Source organism: Monopterus albus, unplaced genomic scaffold (genome assembly GCF_001952655.1).
Source record: "Monopterus albus unplaced genomic scaffold, M_albus_1.0 scaffold20.1, whole genome shotgun sequence".
Classification (NCBI taxonomy): domain Eukaryota; kingdom Metazoa; phylum Chordata; class Actinopteri; order Synbranchiformes; family Synbranchidae; genus Monopterus; species Monopterus albus.
Window position 1 is genome coordinate 563419 of NW_018127900.1, and position 20086 is coordinate 583504.

Genomic DNA, 20086 nt, shown 5'->3' on the forward strand with positions numbered 1-20086 from the left:
GTGTTTTCAGCACTGTCCTATTAAGGGCTATTGTTGGAGTTACCCATGACCTGCTCATGACATGGGACTGTGTATGTGTGTGTGTGTGTGTGGGTTGTTTGAAAGTGCTTGTGTACCATTCTTCAGGCTCTACTCATTAATAAGGGAGTACTCAGTCATGGAGCCATGGACTTTACCTTTCTGCCTCTCTCTCTCTCTCCTCCTGTCTCACCCACATGCTATCCTGATGCGCATTTTCAATCACTGATGTGAAGTTAGTTTTAGGAAAAAGTTAGTTTTTCCTAAAAGTGCAGCCTTAAAGCAATTGTCAGAAACCTCTGTGCTACTACTAATGTTGATTTATATAGCAGTTACAAAGTGCTTCCCAAAACCTAAACAACTTATACAAACATATCATACAACAATAAAATAAAAATAAAAACCATATCCAATATGTAGCAGCAATATACAATAATTAAAATGACTCTAAACATAATAAAATAGGTAATACATCACAAATAACAGACCATAGATTTAATGATGTGATGTGATTGTCATTTAGTCCACTACAACGTACTAGGCTCAACCTAAATGTAATTAAATGCCATAAAATAAAAATTAGTCTTAAGATTAGTTTTAAAAACTATCAAGGGGGGTGTCATCCTCACACACTGGGGTAACTCATCCCACAGCTCAGGGGCCACGATTGAGAAAGCCTGATCACCACCTATTTTTTAACCTTGATTTTGGCCCTGCTAAGAGTAGTTGATCAGCAGACCTAAGAGATCATGAGGGCCAATGGAGATTTAAGAGATCTGTTGTAGAACTTCTTAATTTTAAATTTGATTCTAAAACCGCAGTAGCCAATGCAGAGAAGCCAGAATATGATATTGAATATACAGAAGGGAGTGGTGGGAGAAGTATTCAGTCTTTGCTTTAAAATCAGTTCATCATATCGACTTTTACTGTACAAATGAGGTACAATCTAAACCACAGTGCAGTACATTTGGAGACACTATTGTGATTAAGTGCCACAGCACAAGTCCCACAAAATTGCAGGTGCATGCGGCAAAGTTTAAATGTATAGAAAATCAGACAGAGTTGGGTGAGTAGTTACTCTGTTGCTCTGAGCGGTAGGTCTTCAAGCAGTTTTGGAAGAAAGGATTTTAGTGGTTTTCATTGTGCTTGCAAAGTCCATCTTTGCTACATCAGACTGAAAATTGCCTACCTAAGGACAATGAATTCACAGGAAACGATTCATGCATGAAGTGAAAGGTATGATACTTAATTTATGTTTCTATAGGTGTAAGAGAGATGAATGGTTTATGTAAATGGCTGTTAGTTACTGTGATGTTGGTGACTTCACCATATGATGAGGCAGATGTGTATGTGTACAACGTGTGCATGTTAGGATAATAACAGTGTAAATTGGTTTGTAATGTTCCATTGCTAGCCAGGAATTTATTTTTTTGGAGACAGTTGTGCAGACATATTGATTACTGCCATAGCAACCTAAGTACATACAGGCACAACAGGACCTCACAGTCAGTGCAGAAGTGTCTCTGTGTGTGTGTGTGTGTGTGTGTGTGAGAGAGAGAGAGAGAGAGAGAGAGAGAGAGAGAGAGAGAGAGAGAGAGAGAGAGAGAGAGAGAGAGAGAGAGAGAGAGAGAGAGAGAGAGAGAGAGAGAGAGAGAGAGAGAGAGAGAGAGAGAGCAAGAGAGAGAGAAAGCAACGTTTTATTGCTGTGGACTTACTTTTCAAAGGGTGGAAGAGTGAGAAGGATCATGGGTGGGCCCTAAAGAAATCCTTTAGGGATGGAGACGCCACTTTAGAAAACACTCAGCTTTCACAAAATCGGGGGGTCAATAGAGGGTGAAGGGAAAGACTGGATATCAGATTTTCCATGGCGTTAGACGATCATTAGTGTGTGTGTGTGTTATAATGTGGTAATAATGTTTGCTCTGACGATTTGCCAGCTGGAGTCTACGTGTTATACCCCCAGTTCCAACAGCTACAAGCTGAAATATTCCTGGTTTTGGTTTATGTATTTATATATTTATGTATTTCCCATCAATGCTAAAGAAGTTGTTTACCAAATACACAGTATCATTAAATGGACAAGATCTTTTGTAGCTTAGTATTAACTATAGCAGATTTTCTTCTAGGACCTCTCTCTATGTGGCTGCATTAACCCTCCCCTCAACTGTGTCCAGTCTCCCTGTCCCTGCCGCCTCCATAGCATGATGTTCCCATCACCTTGCTTCACCATAGGGATGGTATTAGCCAGGTGATGAACACTGACTGGCACTGTCTGGACTTCTGACCAAAGGGTTCATTGTCATCAGAGATTAGAGAATGTTTTTAACGCATGTTCTCAAAGTTTTTTTTAATACCGTTTGACAAACTTCAACCAGGCTGTCCTTTATCTTATACTCGGTGCCTTCCATTTAACCACTCTACCATAAAGGCCTGATTGATGACGTGCTGCTGAGATGGTCATCCTTGTGAGTCTCAGTGGTTCCAAACGTCTTCCATTTCACAATTATTGAGGCCACTGTGTTCCTGGAAACAGTCAAAGCGTTAGACATGGTTTTACGGTCTTGCCCTGATTAATGCCTTGCCACAGTTTTATCGTGGAGGTCTACAGAGGCTTTGGTGTTTATTCTGACATGCAGTGTGAATTGTGGGACAGGTTTGTGCCTTTGTAAACCATGTCCAGTCAGTTCTGTTTTCCACTGGTGTATTCCAGTCAAGTTCTAAACACTCGCTAATTAAAGTCCCCATGGTGTGCTTGTTTCCAGCCATTTAAAGTTTAATCTTGGGTACCTCTAGATTATCTTGGCACCCCTCATAACTCCAAATTGTCTATTTTTTTTCTTCAGAATAATAAAACCAAAAAGCCTATTCCTAAAATCAAGAGGATAATTCGTGAACATGCACGGGTCCTGCTGCGGGTGTTGTGTCGCAAGTGGACAGCACAACGAACCGGGACGGCATTCATTAATTTGAATTTCTCCTCCATAGATAAACAGCGGTATATGTACTAATGAAAAGAGATGTGTAACACTCTAAACAAAGCGGGTAGTTGAGAAACCCCATATTTTAACTGGAAGAATCTAGACAGTAACTTCTCCAGCCGTACAACATCTCTCTCTAACATTAGAGAAACAAGGCATTAACAGACATGCAGCGTGTTATTTTTTATTTTTTTAAACTAACCGTTAAGTCCCACCGAGTAGTGGAAACATCACTCCCTTTTAAGTAGCTCCAAGGTTGATAAATCCAACCAGTGGCCGGTGCGTCTTCCCCCACACGACCACATACAATCCCAAAGTAACATCATGGGTCGTTAGTACAAACATATACTGTGCTCAAGAAGAATCCAGTGTTGATGAGCTGATCAGTCACCACCGCTGGGGTCTTCATAGGCTGGCTGCTTGTAGGTTATACCCAGTCAGGTAGAACAGCGAGTCCCTGTACAGGAATATTCCTGGACATACAGTAACCTCAGCCCCTGTATTTTTCTCCACATCCTTTGGTCACAGTGCTGCAACAGGAGGGAAAATATATCCACAAAACCAGGCGCAGTCGAAAAATTCCTCGTTTACAGTGGCACCGGTGGATGTCTTTTTTTTTTTTTTAATAAGCTTTATTAAAAACATACATAACAAACAAGGCAATGTAACATTATGCCAATATGGTGGCGGCACTGGTGGACGTCAGGCAAGCTCACATGAACACGCAACGGCCTGGATTTAATACCCATTCAAGGAAATCCTTAAACTATCACTTAATACTTTATTTTGTTAGAAAAAAAAGCCTCGAGAGTGAGAGTTTGCATGACGTGTTGAAAAGCATCATGGGCCGTTTAAAACAAGCGGGATCCACAGTTTGGAGTGTCACAGCAAAACTTGTAAATGAGAGATTTCAGGTTTTGATTTTTAATGTACAATTTCAAAAAACATGCACAAAAAACAAATAAGGATTTTATCTATTTAAACTTAAATCCACAATATAATAAAGTGTGCCAAAAGTGAAGGGGTCTAAATACTTTCTGAAGTTACTGTATATTGCGCAAATACAGCTGTTTACTCTCACTGGATGTTATTACCTGGATAGAAGTGGTTTGTCTGTCTACCTTCTTCCCTGTCGCTCTTTTCCCCCCCTTAATCTCGCGCTCTGCTTCACTCACTCACACGCACACTTCATACTTATTTTCACATTAGTCTCCGTGGGGCCTTGAGCCATTAATAATGTCCCAGACTGGGAACGGAGACAAAGTGCGGCTGAGAGTGCTGGGTGTATTCAGGAGAGAGGCAGGCAAGGCTGGGCACAGCTCTCCCCAGAGGAGGAAGCTGCTGTCTCATATCGCTGCCCACATCCATTCCCAGAATAATCAGCTAAGCTCACCACTGAGTTTCACCGTCCCTGAAGATGTTAGTCGTTAGAGGAAAAGAGGTTGATTCCTTCAGGTTTACCTGAGGATAATACAAGCAGTACAAGCACTATTAAGAAGTGACAGTAAGGTGTTTCCTGGAAACCTTTTCTCTTTTCTCACTTTTTAGTCTCTGCCATCACTGCAATAAGGGATTTCTTTGCGATCGTAATACCTACAAGAATAAATGTTCTAATGTTTTAATGTTTTTTATTTCTTTTTTTAAGCTGTGTCCCTGAGCAGTGCTGCTCTCTGTTTCTGTATAATGGGACAATATCAGAAAAGACAGCTTCATCGCTTTGTTAAATTTCTCTCTCTGTCCTTGCTTCAAATCCTAATATTTTCCCTTTATCTGTCCTCTTTTTCTTATTTTGTAATATTTCCCAGTTGTACAAGATTCACTTGGTTTATCATGTTTATTTAATTACCATTTCAGCTCTGTATTATTGTGCTACCGTTTCTCCCATTTGAAAGGCTGTATTAATTGCCTTTTTCTATTAAACCTTTCCCACCACAAATGAAAATGGAACAGAAAATCATGTAAATGTGTTTGTGAGTGAGTGAATATATAAATAATTTTGCTAGTCTTGATATTTTTGTGAGTTTAGCAGCTGCTGGTGTGAGGAAGATCTCACTTTTTAAAAAATATTTAGTAATATGTCTCAATAAATGTTCTGAGGGAGCTTATATTAATCAGCACTGTTAATCTTTTTCTCTCTTCAGCTGACATCGGAGCAACTAGTGATGCTTTTGGAGCTTCTGTTAGAGGAATCGGAGCTTAGCGTGGCAACAATGCACACACTGCAGAGAACGTACACCCTACAGAATCAAGATGCTGAGGTAAGATCACACATGCACATATTCAACCACACACATGCTCAGACAAATGTGCATATGCATCTGAGCTCTACAATCTCTTCCATTAACAAAAAGGTCTCCTCTCCCTTTTATATCAAGGCACAGCTCGTAATGTGTAGTAAATTCTGCTGTAATAGCAGCTCTCTTCTTTACAGCCACCATTACTGACTAAATCCCGCAAGCATTTGCTTCATGTTTTACTATTGGACAAAGTTTCTTAATGGTACTATTAAGAGTATTTGAGTGTGTGTGTGTGTGTGTGTGTGTGTGTGTGTGTGTGTGTGTGTGTGTGTGTGTGTGTGTGTGTGCTCTGCAGATGTGTGTGTGTGGACTCAAGTGTTTCATGTACTGTATGTTTATAACAGGTTCTTATCTATTACGTATATGAGATGTTTTGTTGTATATGTATCCATATATATATGTATACAGTATATGCGTGTATGTTCTGCTGTGCAGAGCCAGTTTAGTGGTTATGTGGTTATTATATTACATCCAGACATTTAAAGTTGCATTTAAGGGCATTTGTATTACTTACATTCTAAATTCTCAGTCAGGCTGCTTCTTCAAATTTTGTCAAAGACAAAATGATGTTTCTAATTCTGTATTTTGAAGTTCTTTCAGTTTTCTGTAAGATATCTCACTTCTTTAGGTTATTGTCTTAACTTTTGTTTTCAGTGATTGACCTTGTGGTCACAAGTCAAGGCCACCATGTGTTTGGCCTCGGGTCCAGCTTTAGATTTGGGACTTCTTTACTCGGACTTCCTGGCAGATGAAAAGAGATTATCATCTGCAATTTCCAGGAAAAAAAACTTTCAGTGCTAAAAATACACAGGGCCATTATGTGCATAGCCATGGTTGGAAAAAACACACACGCATTCACACAAACGTACACACACCTGTCTAAAGGCAAGAGTCCAGATGTTAGTGTTAATGTTAGTGAAAAAGTAACAAAAAAAAGTAATGGCACTGTTGCAATTTCCTGGTTTTCTGAAGCATCAAGAACACAATATTTCTAAGGTGATAAAACACGTGTCTTTATTGAACACACCCATTAAACATACAAAGTGATGGTGGAAAATTTAATGGCAACATGAAGCTTCTGATGTCACTAAGCATCAACTGGAGTCAGGTGTTAGCAAACCTCAAGTCAAATCAGTCAAACGAGAATGGACTACCTTGACTTATAAAATACTCAGACAGTGTCAGTGTGCCATTCACAAGCAGCATCAGCGGATGTGAGCCAGGCCTTGGAAAAAGAAATCTCAGAGGACCTACGATCACGAGTTGTTATTTATTACAGAGTCGTCTAAAAGACTTTAGATTTTCATCAGTCCACAGTTAGACATGTTGTCTATAAATGGAGACAATGTGGTACTGGGGCCACATTCCATAGAAGTGGATGCCCAAGCAAAATCAGTCCAAATGCACAATGCAGAATGCTCAGATTTAAAAAAATAATTCTAGAGACATAAAGGGTTATTGGAGTTGGTTACCATCTCTGTTCATATTGAACATGCATCGACCCAATAGAGATGCTGTGAAATGACATTGCGAGCCATTCACACCAGACATCCTAAGAATATGGCTGAGCCAAAGCAGTTTTCAGGTGGTTCAGCCAGTTATTAAAAGTTTCCATTATTTTTTCCACCATCACTTTGTATGTTTAATGGGCAAGTTCAATAAAGACATGAAAGATCATGACGGTGTTTTATTAGCTTAGAAATATTAACTTTGTCGATATTTGTGACTTTGGTGAAGATCAGATCACATTTCAACAGTGCTGTTACTTTTTCTTTTGACTCTTCCAAATAAATGTGGCCCTGCTTCTACTCTGTTCATGTCTGCTGCTCCTCCTTTTCCTTTTTTTTCTTGGTCTGGTGCTGCATTCTCTTCTGAAGACTAATGACTGATCTGTTTAAAAGTGTTGGATAAATGCCGGACTGAGTGCAGCTCTGCCTTTGTAGCCCTTCACTGTTTACCTTACAGAGAGTGAAAGCTTTTCAGAATGGATGAATATAGGATATTGGATTATAGGAGCATTATGGCTTCTGAAAGGCGGCTAGTAACATGTCAGCATTGTTATACAACTGATTGATTGCCTGAAAATAGAACTGTATTATCAGGCCAAGTAGCATTTAGTAAACCTCGTAGGATGATTTCATAGATTTTCATACAGCTTGGTGCAAAGGCCGGCGTGCAAGCTTAGGTTTCTGTGCGTGTGATTTGCATGAACATGTAAACAATAGTGAAAGGAAATATGACTAACCACCTGTGTACATTCAGTAGAACGGCTTTGTGAACGTGAGTGACCATGAATACATGTGAGAGTGCACCTGTGAGCCGTCACATGTGGTTGCATGAATGAGAGGGTGCATGACTTTGGCCCAGTTCTTTCTTACAAACCTAATGTGTGTGACTCTACATGTGTACACATGATATGTTTATGCGTGAGTGTATGCATGTAGTTTTACGAGTGCATTTCTGATTGTGTGGGAGCACGTGTGTGTCAAAGGCCACCTCTAGGTCAAGCACACAGGGTGTACTGTGTATGGTGCACAGGTTTGGTAACTCTTCCAGTAAAATGGATACTTAATTTGACCACATCAATAATTGTCTGCTTCTACTGGCCACAGCATGTGAAGGACAGTAGACAACAGAACAAGGGGAAAGAGCCATTCAGAGTGAACCAAGTAGTGTGTATTTAAAGAACCTTTCATCATAATGGCAGTTTCTAAGAGCTTCATAGTCTCATTCTAGACTAGAAATTTATCTACATTATATACAGCTTCCCCAACTTTTTTGGGAATGGGTTGTATAAAAGAGTCTGTACACTAAATAAGAGCTAGAGTCAGGAAATACTCAAATTAGCTTAGCATGAGAACGGGAGCGGTGTCTAGCAGCACCTCTGAAGTTCACAAAGTAAGACGTTAAATTTAGTTTGTTCTGTCTGCACAAAAAATGAAATGTATAAAAACAAGTTGTGGATTTGTGGAGAGGTACACTGTGTGCTGGACTGTTAAGCTCAGAGGTGCTGGTAGGCTGATTGATTTTTTTTTTAATGCTAAGTTAAGCTTAGCTTCATTTATTGGACAGATGTGAAATGATATCAATCTTTTCTTGGAAGAAAAAGAATAAGCATTTCCAAGCTTTCACGGTGCATTTTCACACTTTGGCCCTAAAATCAGTATATGAGGCCATGTTTGCTCACACTATGCTGTTAAACAATATCTGGGCAAGTCAAGACTACCATAACACCGCATTTGCATCTTCACTCCATGCATGTTTTTGCATGTTTGAGACTGACTGTATGAGATGTATACTGTTCATCATGGTAAATGAAAACACAAATATGCTAGTATCAGATGATGCATTTGTGTGTGTGTGTGTCAGCACTGGTGGTGGATGGTGAAGGAGGGGTGAAAGTGCAGTAATAAATGAAGGAATGTCACTGTGTAATTGCATTTGCTGTCAGAGAGAGGGGCCCAGCGACAGGAAACAGAGTAAAAAGGGGGCAAGTAGAGGTGCACCAGGCAGCTGCTCTGCCCCAGGGCTCTCCCCAGGAATGTAACCCAGCACAGGGAACAGCTGCTGTGGTTATGCAGGCCAAAAGGGCAGAGCTGGCACCAGAGGGTACACATACACACACTCGTGCTCACTCCCACATTCATGAATACAGACACACGGGGCACTTACACCCTTTTGGTTTTTGTCACGTCTGCTGGGGGATTTTTGTAGCCTTCCAAAGTAAACAGAGGCCAAGAATATATGGGAAAAGGAAGATTTTAAAGTTGGTCAAAATAAGAACTAGAAAGCCCTCCCGAGAGAAATTAAACTCATGTTTATTTAGTAGGTTGCAGAGGTAATGTGAGGACTAAACTGTGTCTGCTGTAAATGGATTATTGCTCGGCCTCCATTCTCATGCTGCATAAACAGGTGGAGGGTAGCAAAACTTTTCTGGCACAAAAAAAAAACAAAAAACAAAGCCAAAACTCCTGTTAAGACTGTGACCACATTCACAGTCCTCAACTAGATCCATCGGACTCCTTTCTAGAATGCTACCTTAAAAAAAGATACAGTATATGTACAAGCACTGTAGAAATGCCCAAAGCTGCTGAAACTGAAACAGTCACCAAGAATCCCACGTTTGGTCACTGCACTCTCCAGAGGACTAGTTTATTATCCTGAGTGTGTGGATAGTTATGGAGGAGATTGAAACACCCACGAAAAAAATAGCCAAGGGAAACCGGTTTTAAAGTAGTGACAGTGCTTTACAAGACTGCTCATCGTGATTTTTTTTTTTTATTGCTCCTCTCTCTTTTTATCTTCCTCTGTCTTTTTTCCTCCACAAGAGTGTATATACACATGTGCACTCTGTTTCTGTGCGCGTACAGACACACACGCGTTCTCGTAGCAGATGATGAAGGATGATGGCTGAGGCAGGGACAGAGCCAGTCTCTGATCTCTCCTGTAACCGCGGCAACAGAGCTCCTATTGATCCTCTGGGAGAAAGGCCAGGCATTAGCTTTCACACACACACACACACACACATGCACACGCACAGTAAAGCACACCTCTACACACACAAAGCCAACACACGTGTAAATTGTCAAAGATTCAAACTGAACTTTTAAGCAGGAACTTCAGTTTGCCTTTCCTAAACAAAGTTCATGTTAATCCTCCAGTTCTGGATGAATCTGTTCACTGGCAGTGTGTCCAGCTTCCAGCTCTCTCAGAGCCCGTCAGATGAGCTGCTTGTCTTTGTTACTGGCAAAGAGAGAAACCTGATCCCATTTACGTGTGAATACACTGGCCAAAAGTATAAAAATAGCATCTTCCAGAATGGCAGTTTTTTAAAAGATCTAATAAATACAAAGATTATAAATGTTTGTGATCAATACCTTCCTGTTCTTAAGGATTATTTATTTATAGTAATAACTATATTTATGATTTGTTTATCCATGTGACTTATTTGTGTTTATGATCCTATTAAAGTTGTATTTTTCCATGTGTTTTGGCCTCCAGGTCCGACATCGCTGGTGTGAGCTGGTGGTCAAACATGCGTACAGTCAGGCATACGGAGACGTGGAACATTTCCTCATTCACGACCAAGTAAATTAACACATCTGTTGACATTTGTGCTTTAGGATATTGTTTTTTTTTTTTATTATTATTATTTTCCACAATTCCCACACAGACTAAAACCAACAATGAAGTTTGCATACTCATCGTAAAGTCTCTGAATCGTGAACCTGGTTTTACTTGTTTTTCTGTGCTGTAGACTCCACTGTCGTTCAAACACTATTAAAAACACACCAGAGGGCCACACCGCTTCAATGGGTGACATGTTTCTTCCTCACAGAATGCATGGGGGTACGTGTTACAAGCTCCCGATGTTAAGGACAGCCATTACCTTTTTACAGTGTCTGATGTAAGAAGGATTTAGTCACTCTATGGGATTTGTGAAAAATAACCAAAAAAATAGAAAATCACAAGCCTGATCCTTTAATGAATGCTTCAAACACTTTGAAAACATTTATTCAACTTGAAAGTAAGGCATTTACATTATAAGAAATAATATTTGACCATGTATGCATTTTCTAGGCCATGGGTGTGTATCTGTACGGAGAGCTGATGGTTCAGGAGGACCCTGTGCAGCAGGCCCTGGCTCGTCGCTGCTTGTCACTGGTCCAGGAAGAAATGGACCAGTCGACACGTAGAGTCGTGGAGGAGATGATCCTGTGATATTGGAGGTAAAGTCTGAATTCTCACTTCTTCATTCACTCAGCGTCGGCCACGATGTGCATTGCGTCATTCCATTTTGTGTCCCTGGAAGTGCCGTTTCAGTTAAATCAAGACCCAAGATGGCTCAAAAACTCAGATTTTCAATGTCTGCAGTGAAGCTCTTTTTTAATCAGGATTTACTGGCTGTCTGTGGCACTAAATATGGGCAGAAATTACCACAAGAGTCCTAACAAGCTGAATCAGAAATGTAAAAATAAATGTGTGTAGGTTTATGAAACATAATCCCCAGCAGTCTGCTCAGTGTTTTCAGTTCATAGTCACAGTTCAGTTTGAAACCAAATGCTTTTTTAACTGGCTGGTAAATTTTACCTGAATCATCTGTGGAGAAAAGAACGAGTATCATATCAGTATAGTGAAGCTCATATGGACTTCAGAAAAGTAACAAAAGAACTCCTCAAATATTCTCCATTATATTCTGTATTGTATGTAATATTTCAATACATAACTTACAGAACTTTGTCTTCATGTCTGACCTTTTAGTCTGAAATGGCTTCTGTAAAAGGAAGCTTTGTGTTGGATTGATCCTGCTTCCATCTGCCCCAGCGGACAGTCAACACTTGAGTCACTTGGCTACCTATACTGCACATTCCTTCCTGAGCCCACTGAGTGTGTGTCTGTGTGCGCATGTGTGCATTTGTAGGCCCAGAGTGGGGCCTTTTTTGTGGTTTCACAACAGCACCGCCAAGACGTGTTTGTCAGAAAAGGAATTTGGGAATGTGTTCCTCAAACAAATGAGAGATAAGGGGTCAGCAAGCATTTTCTGAAGGGTGCAGGAGGGTCTTGACTCGACATGGGGTGATTTTTACACTGGTGACCCTGAAATTCCACATCCGTGTGTGTGTGTGTGTGTGTGTGTGTGCGTGCACGTGCCTGACCACAAGTGTCAACAACTGCGCTTTTGGATGACTCAGAGCAGTGAGCAGTTTATTGGTCTCACACTAAATGGTCAGAAGAGAGCAATTTGTTTTAGACAGAAAAGAGAGGAAGAAAATGATGAATGGAAGGGGAGGGCTAGAGTGAAGACAGGTCTCTTCTGAAGTTTTAATAACTGTCCTGGAATTGCTGACGCCAACCTTTGAATAATGAGAGCAAACAATTAAATGGCTCAAAATTCAGTAACCCAAGTATTCATCAGAGCTTGTATAAGTAGTATACTATTGGTAAGATGTTGTAGTTTACTAAAACTACTCATGTTACTGTCCTTCAAATACCTCTAGCCTTATTTATTTATTCATCATTTTCCTTTTATTTGATAGATGTAACAGTTGAGACAGACGTGAAAGGTGGGAAGAGAACAAGACATGCAACAAGTGTCCCCACCTGGAATCTAGCTGGACATTACATGGTAGGAGCCTTGACCACTGAGCCATAGGGACACCCAGTTATTACTGTTTATTTATTAATGAATCTGAAAATTCAGATTGTTAAATATTTGTGCCTACATATACAAAAATCAGCAGAGGTTTAGGACCACTGTAAAAATGTATTTGGGCTCTGACTTTTTTTTTTCTCTTGAGTTTAAATATAAAGCTGACTTTTAAAAAAGTCAGAAGTCTGAGAAGTCATTTTTTACAGTGGCCATAATCCTCTTCTGTATAAATTAAAGTTAAGGAAAACACAATTTTAACAATTTTATACTCAAAAACTGAAAGTGAATTTCTGTGTTCCAAATTTGGCATGAACATGAAATATCTGTTAGAGTAAAGTGGTGATTCCAAGGCCTTTCATTTAGCTGTATTTTTCTTAACAGGCATTTTAAGTAAGATTTTGATAAACTGCATATATTACAGTCTGATTTCTATGTTACACCTTTTCATTCAACCTGTGATATCAATCAGCTGTGTCATCTAGTACAACCCCAATTCAGTGAGTATGAGGTCAAACAAGACATCAATGCAGGCTGTGTCAAGAGGCGCTGCTAAATAGCTGTTCACATTAACCTGAGTGACTTACAGCACTAAATCCTTTTTTAGGCCATGACCAAGCCACTGCACGGCAGGCTTTTATCTTCAGACACAAACACACACACACAGACAGCTTTATGCATTTGCACGGGATGTGAGAGATTTTCTAGACAAGTGCTTGGCGTCCTGCTCGGTCCTGATAAATCTCTTTGACACAGGCACTGCATATGTGTGTGCTCTGTGTGTGTCTATCTGCAGTATTTGTGCCCACAGATCCTTTGTCATTATCCTTCACTGCCTTGCGGAGCATCAGCACTAGTACAGGAGGAATGAGATGGAGCAGCAGAGACCAAAAAGAATAGAAGAAAAGATGCATTTACAGATTAATATCCTAACATTTACTACTGCTTCCCATTGGACTGAGCCAAAACAAGCCTCTGTAAATACCAGCGGATCATGGTGGTCAGCTGAGTTCAGGTCCAGATCTGTCCAGTTAAAATGATGGATGAACGGACCTCCTCGCTGCTTTTTTATACTGCGCTGTGGGGAGAAGGATTTATGTTTTAATAGTCAGTTTGTCTTTCCCCTTACCCTTTCTTAGGTAGAACAGTCCTCTGTGTACCCTTTGACACCCTCACACACACAGAGCGACCACAGTACAGAGGGATTAGGCTAAGGCGGGCTGAGAGGGTTTTAACTGAAAACATGTCTGTCAAGGCGCACTCCTTGCTCTGTGTTTTTAAACCTAAAAAGCACAACTCTTTAAAGGAGAAGGGTGGTCTCTGTCCTTTTCCCCTCCCTGTTCCCTCCCTTCGTTCTTTTCTTCCCCCGGTACGTCTCTGGAATCCCTCTTGATCTGCTTAATGAGGTGCATATCGCCGGGTTAGCCGAGCGTGGCGAATGGGAGAGGAGGAGAGGGGTAACCAAGGAGATGGTGTGACAGAGAGGGGGAGTGAGGATCTACAGGTTTATGCTCCGATGGTGGACATGAGGGATAAAAAGGAGGAGGAAAAAAGTTTAAAGGTTTGTCATTTCTGGGTGTTGCAGGTTAGTGGTGAGCCGGAGCTGGACTCGGGTGTAGGTAGAGGAAAAAAGACAGAGAAGATCTTGTTCTTTCATGTCTGGGCTGTGAGGGTTCCTGGCGTGCTGATTTGTGACTTATGATAAAATCACATTGCCAGGGATTACCACACAGGCCTGACCCAGCCGGCTGCTATGGCAACCAGAGCCCCTCTTACACACACTGACAGAGTCTCACTTGTGCCCCAGAAACTTTAAACCAAAGAAGACGTGATTATCTAAGAGTGTGTGATTGTATTTGAGGAGTTGATGATTTGGAAGTGCTGAGAAGAAAAGGATGATGAGGGAGCCAGAGGGTCTTAATGCGGGTGTGTTTTTTAAGAGTGTACGTGTGTGTAAATGTCAGTCAGCCGTACAGGTTTGTGTGCCCTCTCTCCAGCTAGGCACAGAGCTTAGCTGATTGGTGAACAGTGATTGATTTCCTCTTTGTTCACAGTGGCTAAGTTCTGCACCTGAGGAGAGCATGACCCAGACAAGCAGACAAAGGAAGACGATGGATGGCTGTGAAGAGTAAAGAAATGTTCCTTCAAGTTTTGACTGTGGAAAGTGTGTGTAGACAGTTGATCATTATTTTCCCACTTCAGTTATCTAATGTGTTTCTACTTTTCAGTCGCAGAGCTCCTTTCCTTTTGTCCTTGGGTTTTCTCACTCCTTACTTAATTTACGTGGCATCTTTTCGCCTGTCCCTGTTTTTGCTTATTTATTTCACTCTACGCCCCCCCTTCTCCTTATCCCTTATTTTTCTTCAGTGTCTACATAGCTCTCTTCTTTTCCAACCTCACTTGCATGTCTGTAAAACTTTCCACTGAGACCCTCTCACTCAGAAGAATTAAATACACAAGCCCTCTCACAAATTCAAACCTGTGTAACATGACTAATGAGCGCCACGGCACACTCTCCCCTCTTTGTCTGTTGTTTATTCCCCTTCTGTCATCATCCTTCCTTGCTCTGTACTTACACCCCTCTCTGCTTCTGTAGTTCTAGCAAAGGTGAGAGCCAAGTACTGTAGTACTGCAGGAGAGGGACTGTACTTCCAGTACTAATGAGATCTGAGGAGACCCAAACGCTGCTGACAGATTTTTTTCATCAATTTGTTCTCGTTTTCTTACAGCAAACATTCCGCATGCCCAAATTCATACTATGTACTGATTCTATACCGAATATATTGTACATTGTGCCCTAATCATCACAGTATGCTGCTTCAGGTAGAAAACACAAAAACGCCATACTTTACCATTTGATACTAATAAGAAATTATTCAATATAAAGATGTCAGTGATAATTGTTTATCAAATAATTGCTATTAATAATTTAATTGAAGGTTTCCTGTCCTTGTTTTGCCTCTCAACCAGTGAGTGTATTTGAATGGCAAAAAGACTGAGAATAGAGGTAAATGGTCTTATACTTGTATAGGACCATTTACCTCTGTATTCTCAGTCTCTGTGCCATTCAAATACACTCACTGGTTTAGCGGTAAAATGAGGACTTCACTCATTGGTTTAGAGGTAATACAGGGACTTCAGTGAATGGACTGCAGGCAAAGTGGTGAAGCTGTCACATTTCTACAAGTTTATGTTCTGCTTGTTCAACAGCTGTTTGATAAATTGCTCATACAGTCTCTGTTATTGGCTGATTGTTGCATGGATGATCCTTCACATCCTCTGCTCAGCTGTGTGTGTGTGAGAGAGAGAAGAACACAGCCCTTCCTTACCTAAACACAGAAACTGACAGTGAAAAAGTAAAATAGGATGGTCTACATAACCTGTGAGGTTATGCCAGGTGACAGTTAAGGGAAGGGTGTACTGCTCGTTCGGTACCAACAATGGAAACAGCTTATGAGATGATGACATTCGTAGCTATGTTGGATAGTCAAGGCAAATGAATTTATATAGCCAATATCGCAAATCCAATAATGTTATTGGACTTCTGTGCTAGTCATAGATTGGCCATAACATACACCATGTTCGAGAGCAGAGGGCTGTTCATAAGTGTACTTTGTACCAGAACACCTTAGGCCTTAGACTGATGATCGACTTTGTTGTCGTATCATCAGACCTGGCAAACCCAAATGTGTAGTGAGGGTGCACTGGGAACACCAGGCTGAAGCCCCTGCCTGGGAGGTCTTCAACTAACTCACACCTCCACAAGAGTTTCTCTCACGTCCCGGGGGAGGCTGGGGACATGGAATCCGAATTGGCCATATTCAAATCCTCCATTGTAGAAGCAGCTACTCTTAGCTGTGGCCAGAAGATCATTGGTGCCTGTCGCAGTGGCAACATGAGAACCCGTTGGTGGACACCAGTGGTGAAGGAAGCTGTTAGGCTGAAGTAGGAGGCCTACAGGGTTTGGTTTGCTCAGAGGTCTCCTGAAGCAGCTGATTGGTACCACAAGGCCAAAAGGGCTGGAGCTCAGATGGTTGCAGATGCAAAAACTCAGGTGTGGGAAGAGTTTGGCGAAACTATGGAGAAGGACTTTCAGCTGGCCTCCAAGAAGTTCTGGCATACCGTCCACTCACTCAGAAAAGGAAAGCAGGGCTTGGCCCAGGGGGGGAAAACTTCTCACTTGGACTGGGGATATTGTCAGGCAGTGGAAAGAGCACTTCTGAACTTCTGAACCCGTCTAACATGTCCTCCAAGGAGGAGGAAGAAATGGAAGACTTAGGGGAAACCTCACCCATATCCCTGGCATAGGTCACTGAAGTAGCCAAAAAGCTCCCCGGTGGCAAGGCAGGAGGAGTGGATGAGATTCGCCCTGAGATACTGACTGTTTTGGTTGACAAATCTGCAATGTTGCATGGAGGACGGGGACAGTGCCTGTGGACTGGCAGACTTTTTAAAAATGGAGACTGGAGAATGTGCTCTAATTATTGGGGTATCACACTACTCAGTTTCTCTGTGAAAGCCTACGCCAGGGTGTCCATACAAATTCTCAGTCATCCAGGTTGTAGGATGCTGAATAAACCTAGAAAAAAAATCATCTGGACTTGATTTTAGGTAGAAGAAGTTTTTTCAGCCTACGCCAGGGTGCTGGAAACGAGGCTCCCACCGATTGTCAAACCTTGGATTTAGGAGGAACAATGCGGATTCCATCCAGGTCATGGAACAATGGACCAACTCTTGCAAGGTTATTGAAGGGATCCTGGGAGATTGCTCACCCAGTCTATAAGTGTTTTGTAAATTCAGAGAAGGCATACGACCAGGTCCCCTGTGGAATGTTGTGCGGGGTACTTTGGAAGTATGGGGTCCATCTGGTCCTTGTATAACTGGAGTGATAGTTGTGTTTGTATACTAGGCAAGAAATCAAACACGTTCCCGGTTGGTTTTTACCAGGGTTGTTCCTTGTCACCAATTCTGTGACAAGCTGGTGTCCAGTTTGGGGACCTCAGAATCACATCTCTGCTATTTGCTGATGATGTGGTTTTGTTGGCTTCATCAGACCTGACCCTCCAGCACACATTGGGGTTTTTTATACCCAATTGAAGTGAAGCAGCAAGGATGAAAGTTAACACCTCTAAGTCTGAGGCCATGGTGCTCTACTGAAAAACAGTGGATTTCTCGCTGCGGGTTGGGAGTGATTTGCTGCCCCAAGTGAAGTGAGTTTAAGTATCTAGGAGCCCTGTTAACGAGTGAGGGTAAAATCGAGCACGGGATTGACAGGCAGATAGGGGTAGCATCAGCAATAATGTGGATGTTGTACCAGGCTGTTGTGGTGAAGAAGGAGCTGAACCAAAAGGCAAAGCTCTCAATTTACCAGTCAGTCTACACTCCAACCTTCACCTATGGTCACAAGCTGTGGGTAGTGACTGAAAGGATAAGACTGCGAATACAAGCGGCTAAAATGACTTTCTTTCATAGGCTGGACTTACCCTTAGAGATAGGGTGCAGAGCTTTGACAGCCAAAAGGGACTAGGAGTAGAACCACTACTCCTTCACATCGCCTTTGGAGGTCTTCCAGGCACGTCCATCTGGTAGCAGAACCAGGACATGCTGGAGAGATTATATATCTCATCTGGCCTGGGAACACCTCTGAATCCTGCCAGAGGAGCTGGAACACATTGCCAGGAAGAGGGACGTTTCGTCTACTTACTGAGCCTGCTTCCACCGTGACCCGACCCCGGATAAGTGGTAGAAAATGCATGGATGGATATCGCAAATCACAGTTTGTCTCAGGGGATTTAATAATCAATGAATTAATGTCAAACTATTGCTTTAACTTAACAGTCAAGTTCAGTTATCTCATTAAAATAATTGACAGGGCCATCAGACGGTCAGTTCTCAAAATCATCTTTTAGGTACTTATAACATGGAAACACTTTGGCGGTGAAAAGTCTCCCTGGCTGATATGTACTGATTTCTGATCTAAATTCTGCCTGAGAAAGTTGAGATACAGGGATCCATAAAGCAAATCAATTCTCACACAACACATTTCCACATTGTGAAGGAAAACAAGATTGAGATTCAAATCTAACCACTATGTAAGAGCCTGACCATCATTTGTCATCAAGGATGTCAGTTTCACTTTACTGGGACAATTTATTACTTCTACGTTAAATTTATTGTGCTATAAGCTTCTATGGTTTTTTTCTCATATAGGGGTATCAAAAAGCTATGATCCTGTAAAAGACCCACTGATATCATTAAACGCAGGAATCCTCAATTAGGTTACATTATACATTTTGTTTCAAGCATAATAGTGTTCAGAGAGTTAGGGGATGTATCTGTTAGATACAGTAAGCTTTCCCACACAAACAATGCAAACTAATGAACTTTCTCAGCAATACGAGCAGGTTTATCATGCAAGCCTCTACTTACCGTGCCCCATCTGCCAACACAATGATCAACAACAATCAGTACGTCTCGCATGTCCCTAGACATAGATTTGTTTTGGAACTGTTGTATAACAACAACGTACATTTAAACTTCTCTGCCAAACACTAGGATCCCGGAAGTAGTCATTTCTGACAGCTACGCTAACCAGCTAATACCCAATCTGTCAACATGTGCAGCTGGACTACATTCAAAGAATTGGGGCTTTAAAGTTTAAAATAATTACTGGTAGTTACTTCCTGAATAACCTTTGGTATAATATGGGTCTGCTGTTATACCACCTAAGCTGTATTGTTCTGGATTGATTGCTGTCTGATCAAAACAGTGACAGGTGGCTGAAAATGTATTTTAAAAGCGATTAGTTTTTTTTTTTTTGGCAATCAGAATGAGCCATGAGGAGGTATTATAGCACTCTATATTCACGTCGACAAAATGGCAGCTAAACGAGGACAGATGTGTGAATTAGAAATGAGGGCCATGTGGAGTCTGCCATTTTTAGACCTATATTTAGGACCTGTTAAAAGAGTAATGACCATCAAAGGCCTGTAAAAGAGATGAATTGCCATCAGAGCCCATATCTAAAAGGTGATTTATTACACTCTAATGGGAAGGAAATGGTGCTCTTCACATCAAAGGACAAAGCAACATTGTATGAAGACGGAAATAAACTTGTGTGGTCTACAACATCCATACCTTCTCTTCATACAACTAAATTTGATTGATTATACTTCTTTAATGTCTAAAGTATATTTAGTTGTTGCATTAGACTCCATTTTCAAGTATTCCAAGTATATGCTGCTAACTTTTTCAATTTTAAGTAAAGCAATATGTTATGTATGCTCCTCACAGGAGGTTGTGAAATGTGATTTTGATGGATTTATAGTGAGTTTTAGGATCTGATTCCTGAAATAATCTGACTACCCTTAAGCAGGGGGCTTGCGGTGAGGTTTCTCTCATGTCAGCCGGACGTACGTCTTGAGTCCTAGTGTAATCCAACACTATCAACTGAGAACCTATAGTAGTGTGGTTTCTTGTGGGTTTGGCAAAGTGGGACACTAAGTGACACACAGCTCGAGCCGATGATACCTTTTGCTTCAATACAGACATTACAATACATATTTTTAAAAAGCCATAGTTTCATGAGAAAGACAGAACCGAGATTTGGGCCTGGCTTCCTGTGCCTACTGAGCTGATAATCAGTC

General features: G+C 41.2%; 1 protein-coding gene across 5 annotated transcripts in view; it reads left to right on the forward strand.

Annotated features, from left to right (window-relative positions):
* The window catches only part of aopep (aminopeptidase O (putative)), a 75714-nt gene that overhangs the window by 53322 nt on the left and 2306 nt on the right, over positions 1 to 20086 (forward strand). For 2 of the 5 annotated variants that reach the window (XM_020593742.1, XM_020593743.1), the window contains exons 15-17: positions 5138 to 5254; positions 10295 to 10381; positions 10874 to 11022. In XM_020593742.1, the coding sequence (XP_020449398.1) occupies positions 5138 to 5254; positions 10295 to 10381; positions 10874 to 11014 (345 nt within the window). In that variant the 3' untranslated portion in view covers positions 11015 to 11022. Of the gene's footprint in view, positions 1 to 5137; positions 5255 to 10294; positions 10382 to 10873; positions 11023 to 12330; positions 12420 to 14494; positions 14569 to 20086 lie in introns of all 5 variants that reach the window. The other 3 variants (XR_002274429.1, XR_002274428.1, XR_002274430.1) reach the window with 3 other exon arrangements.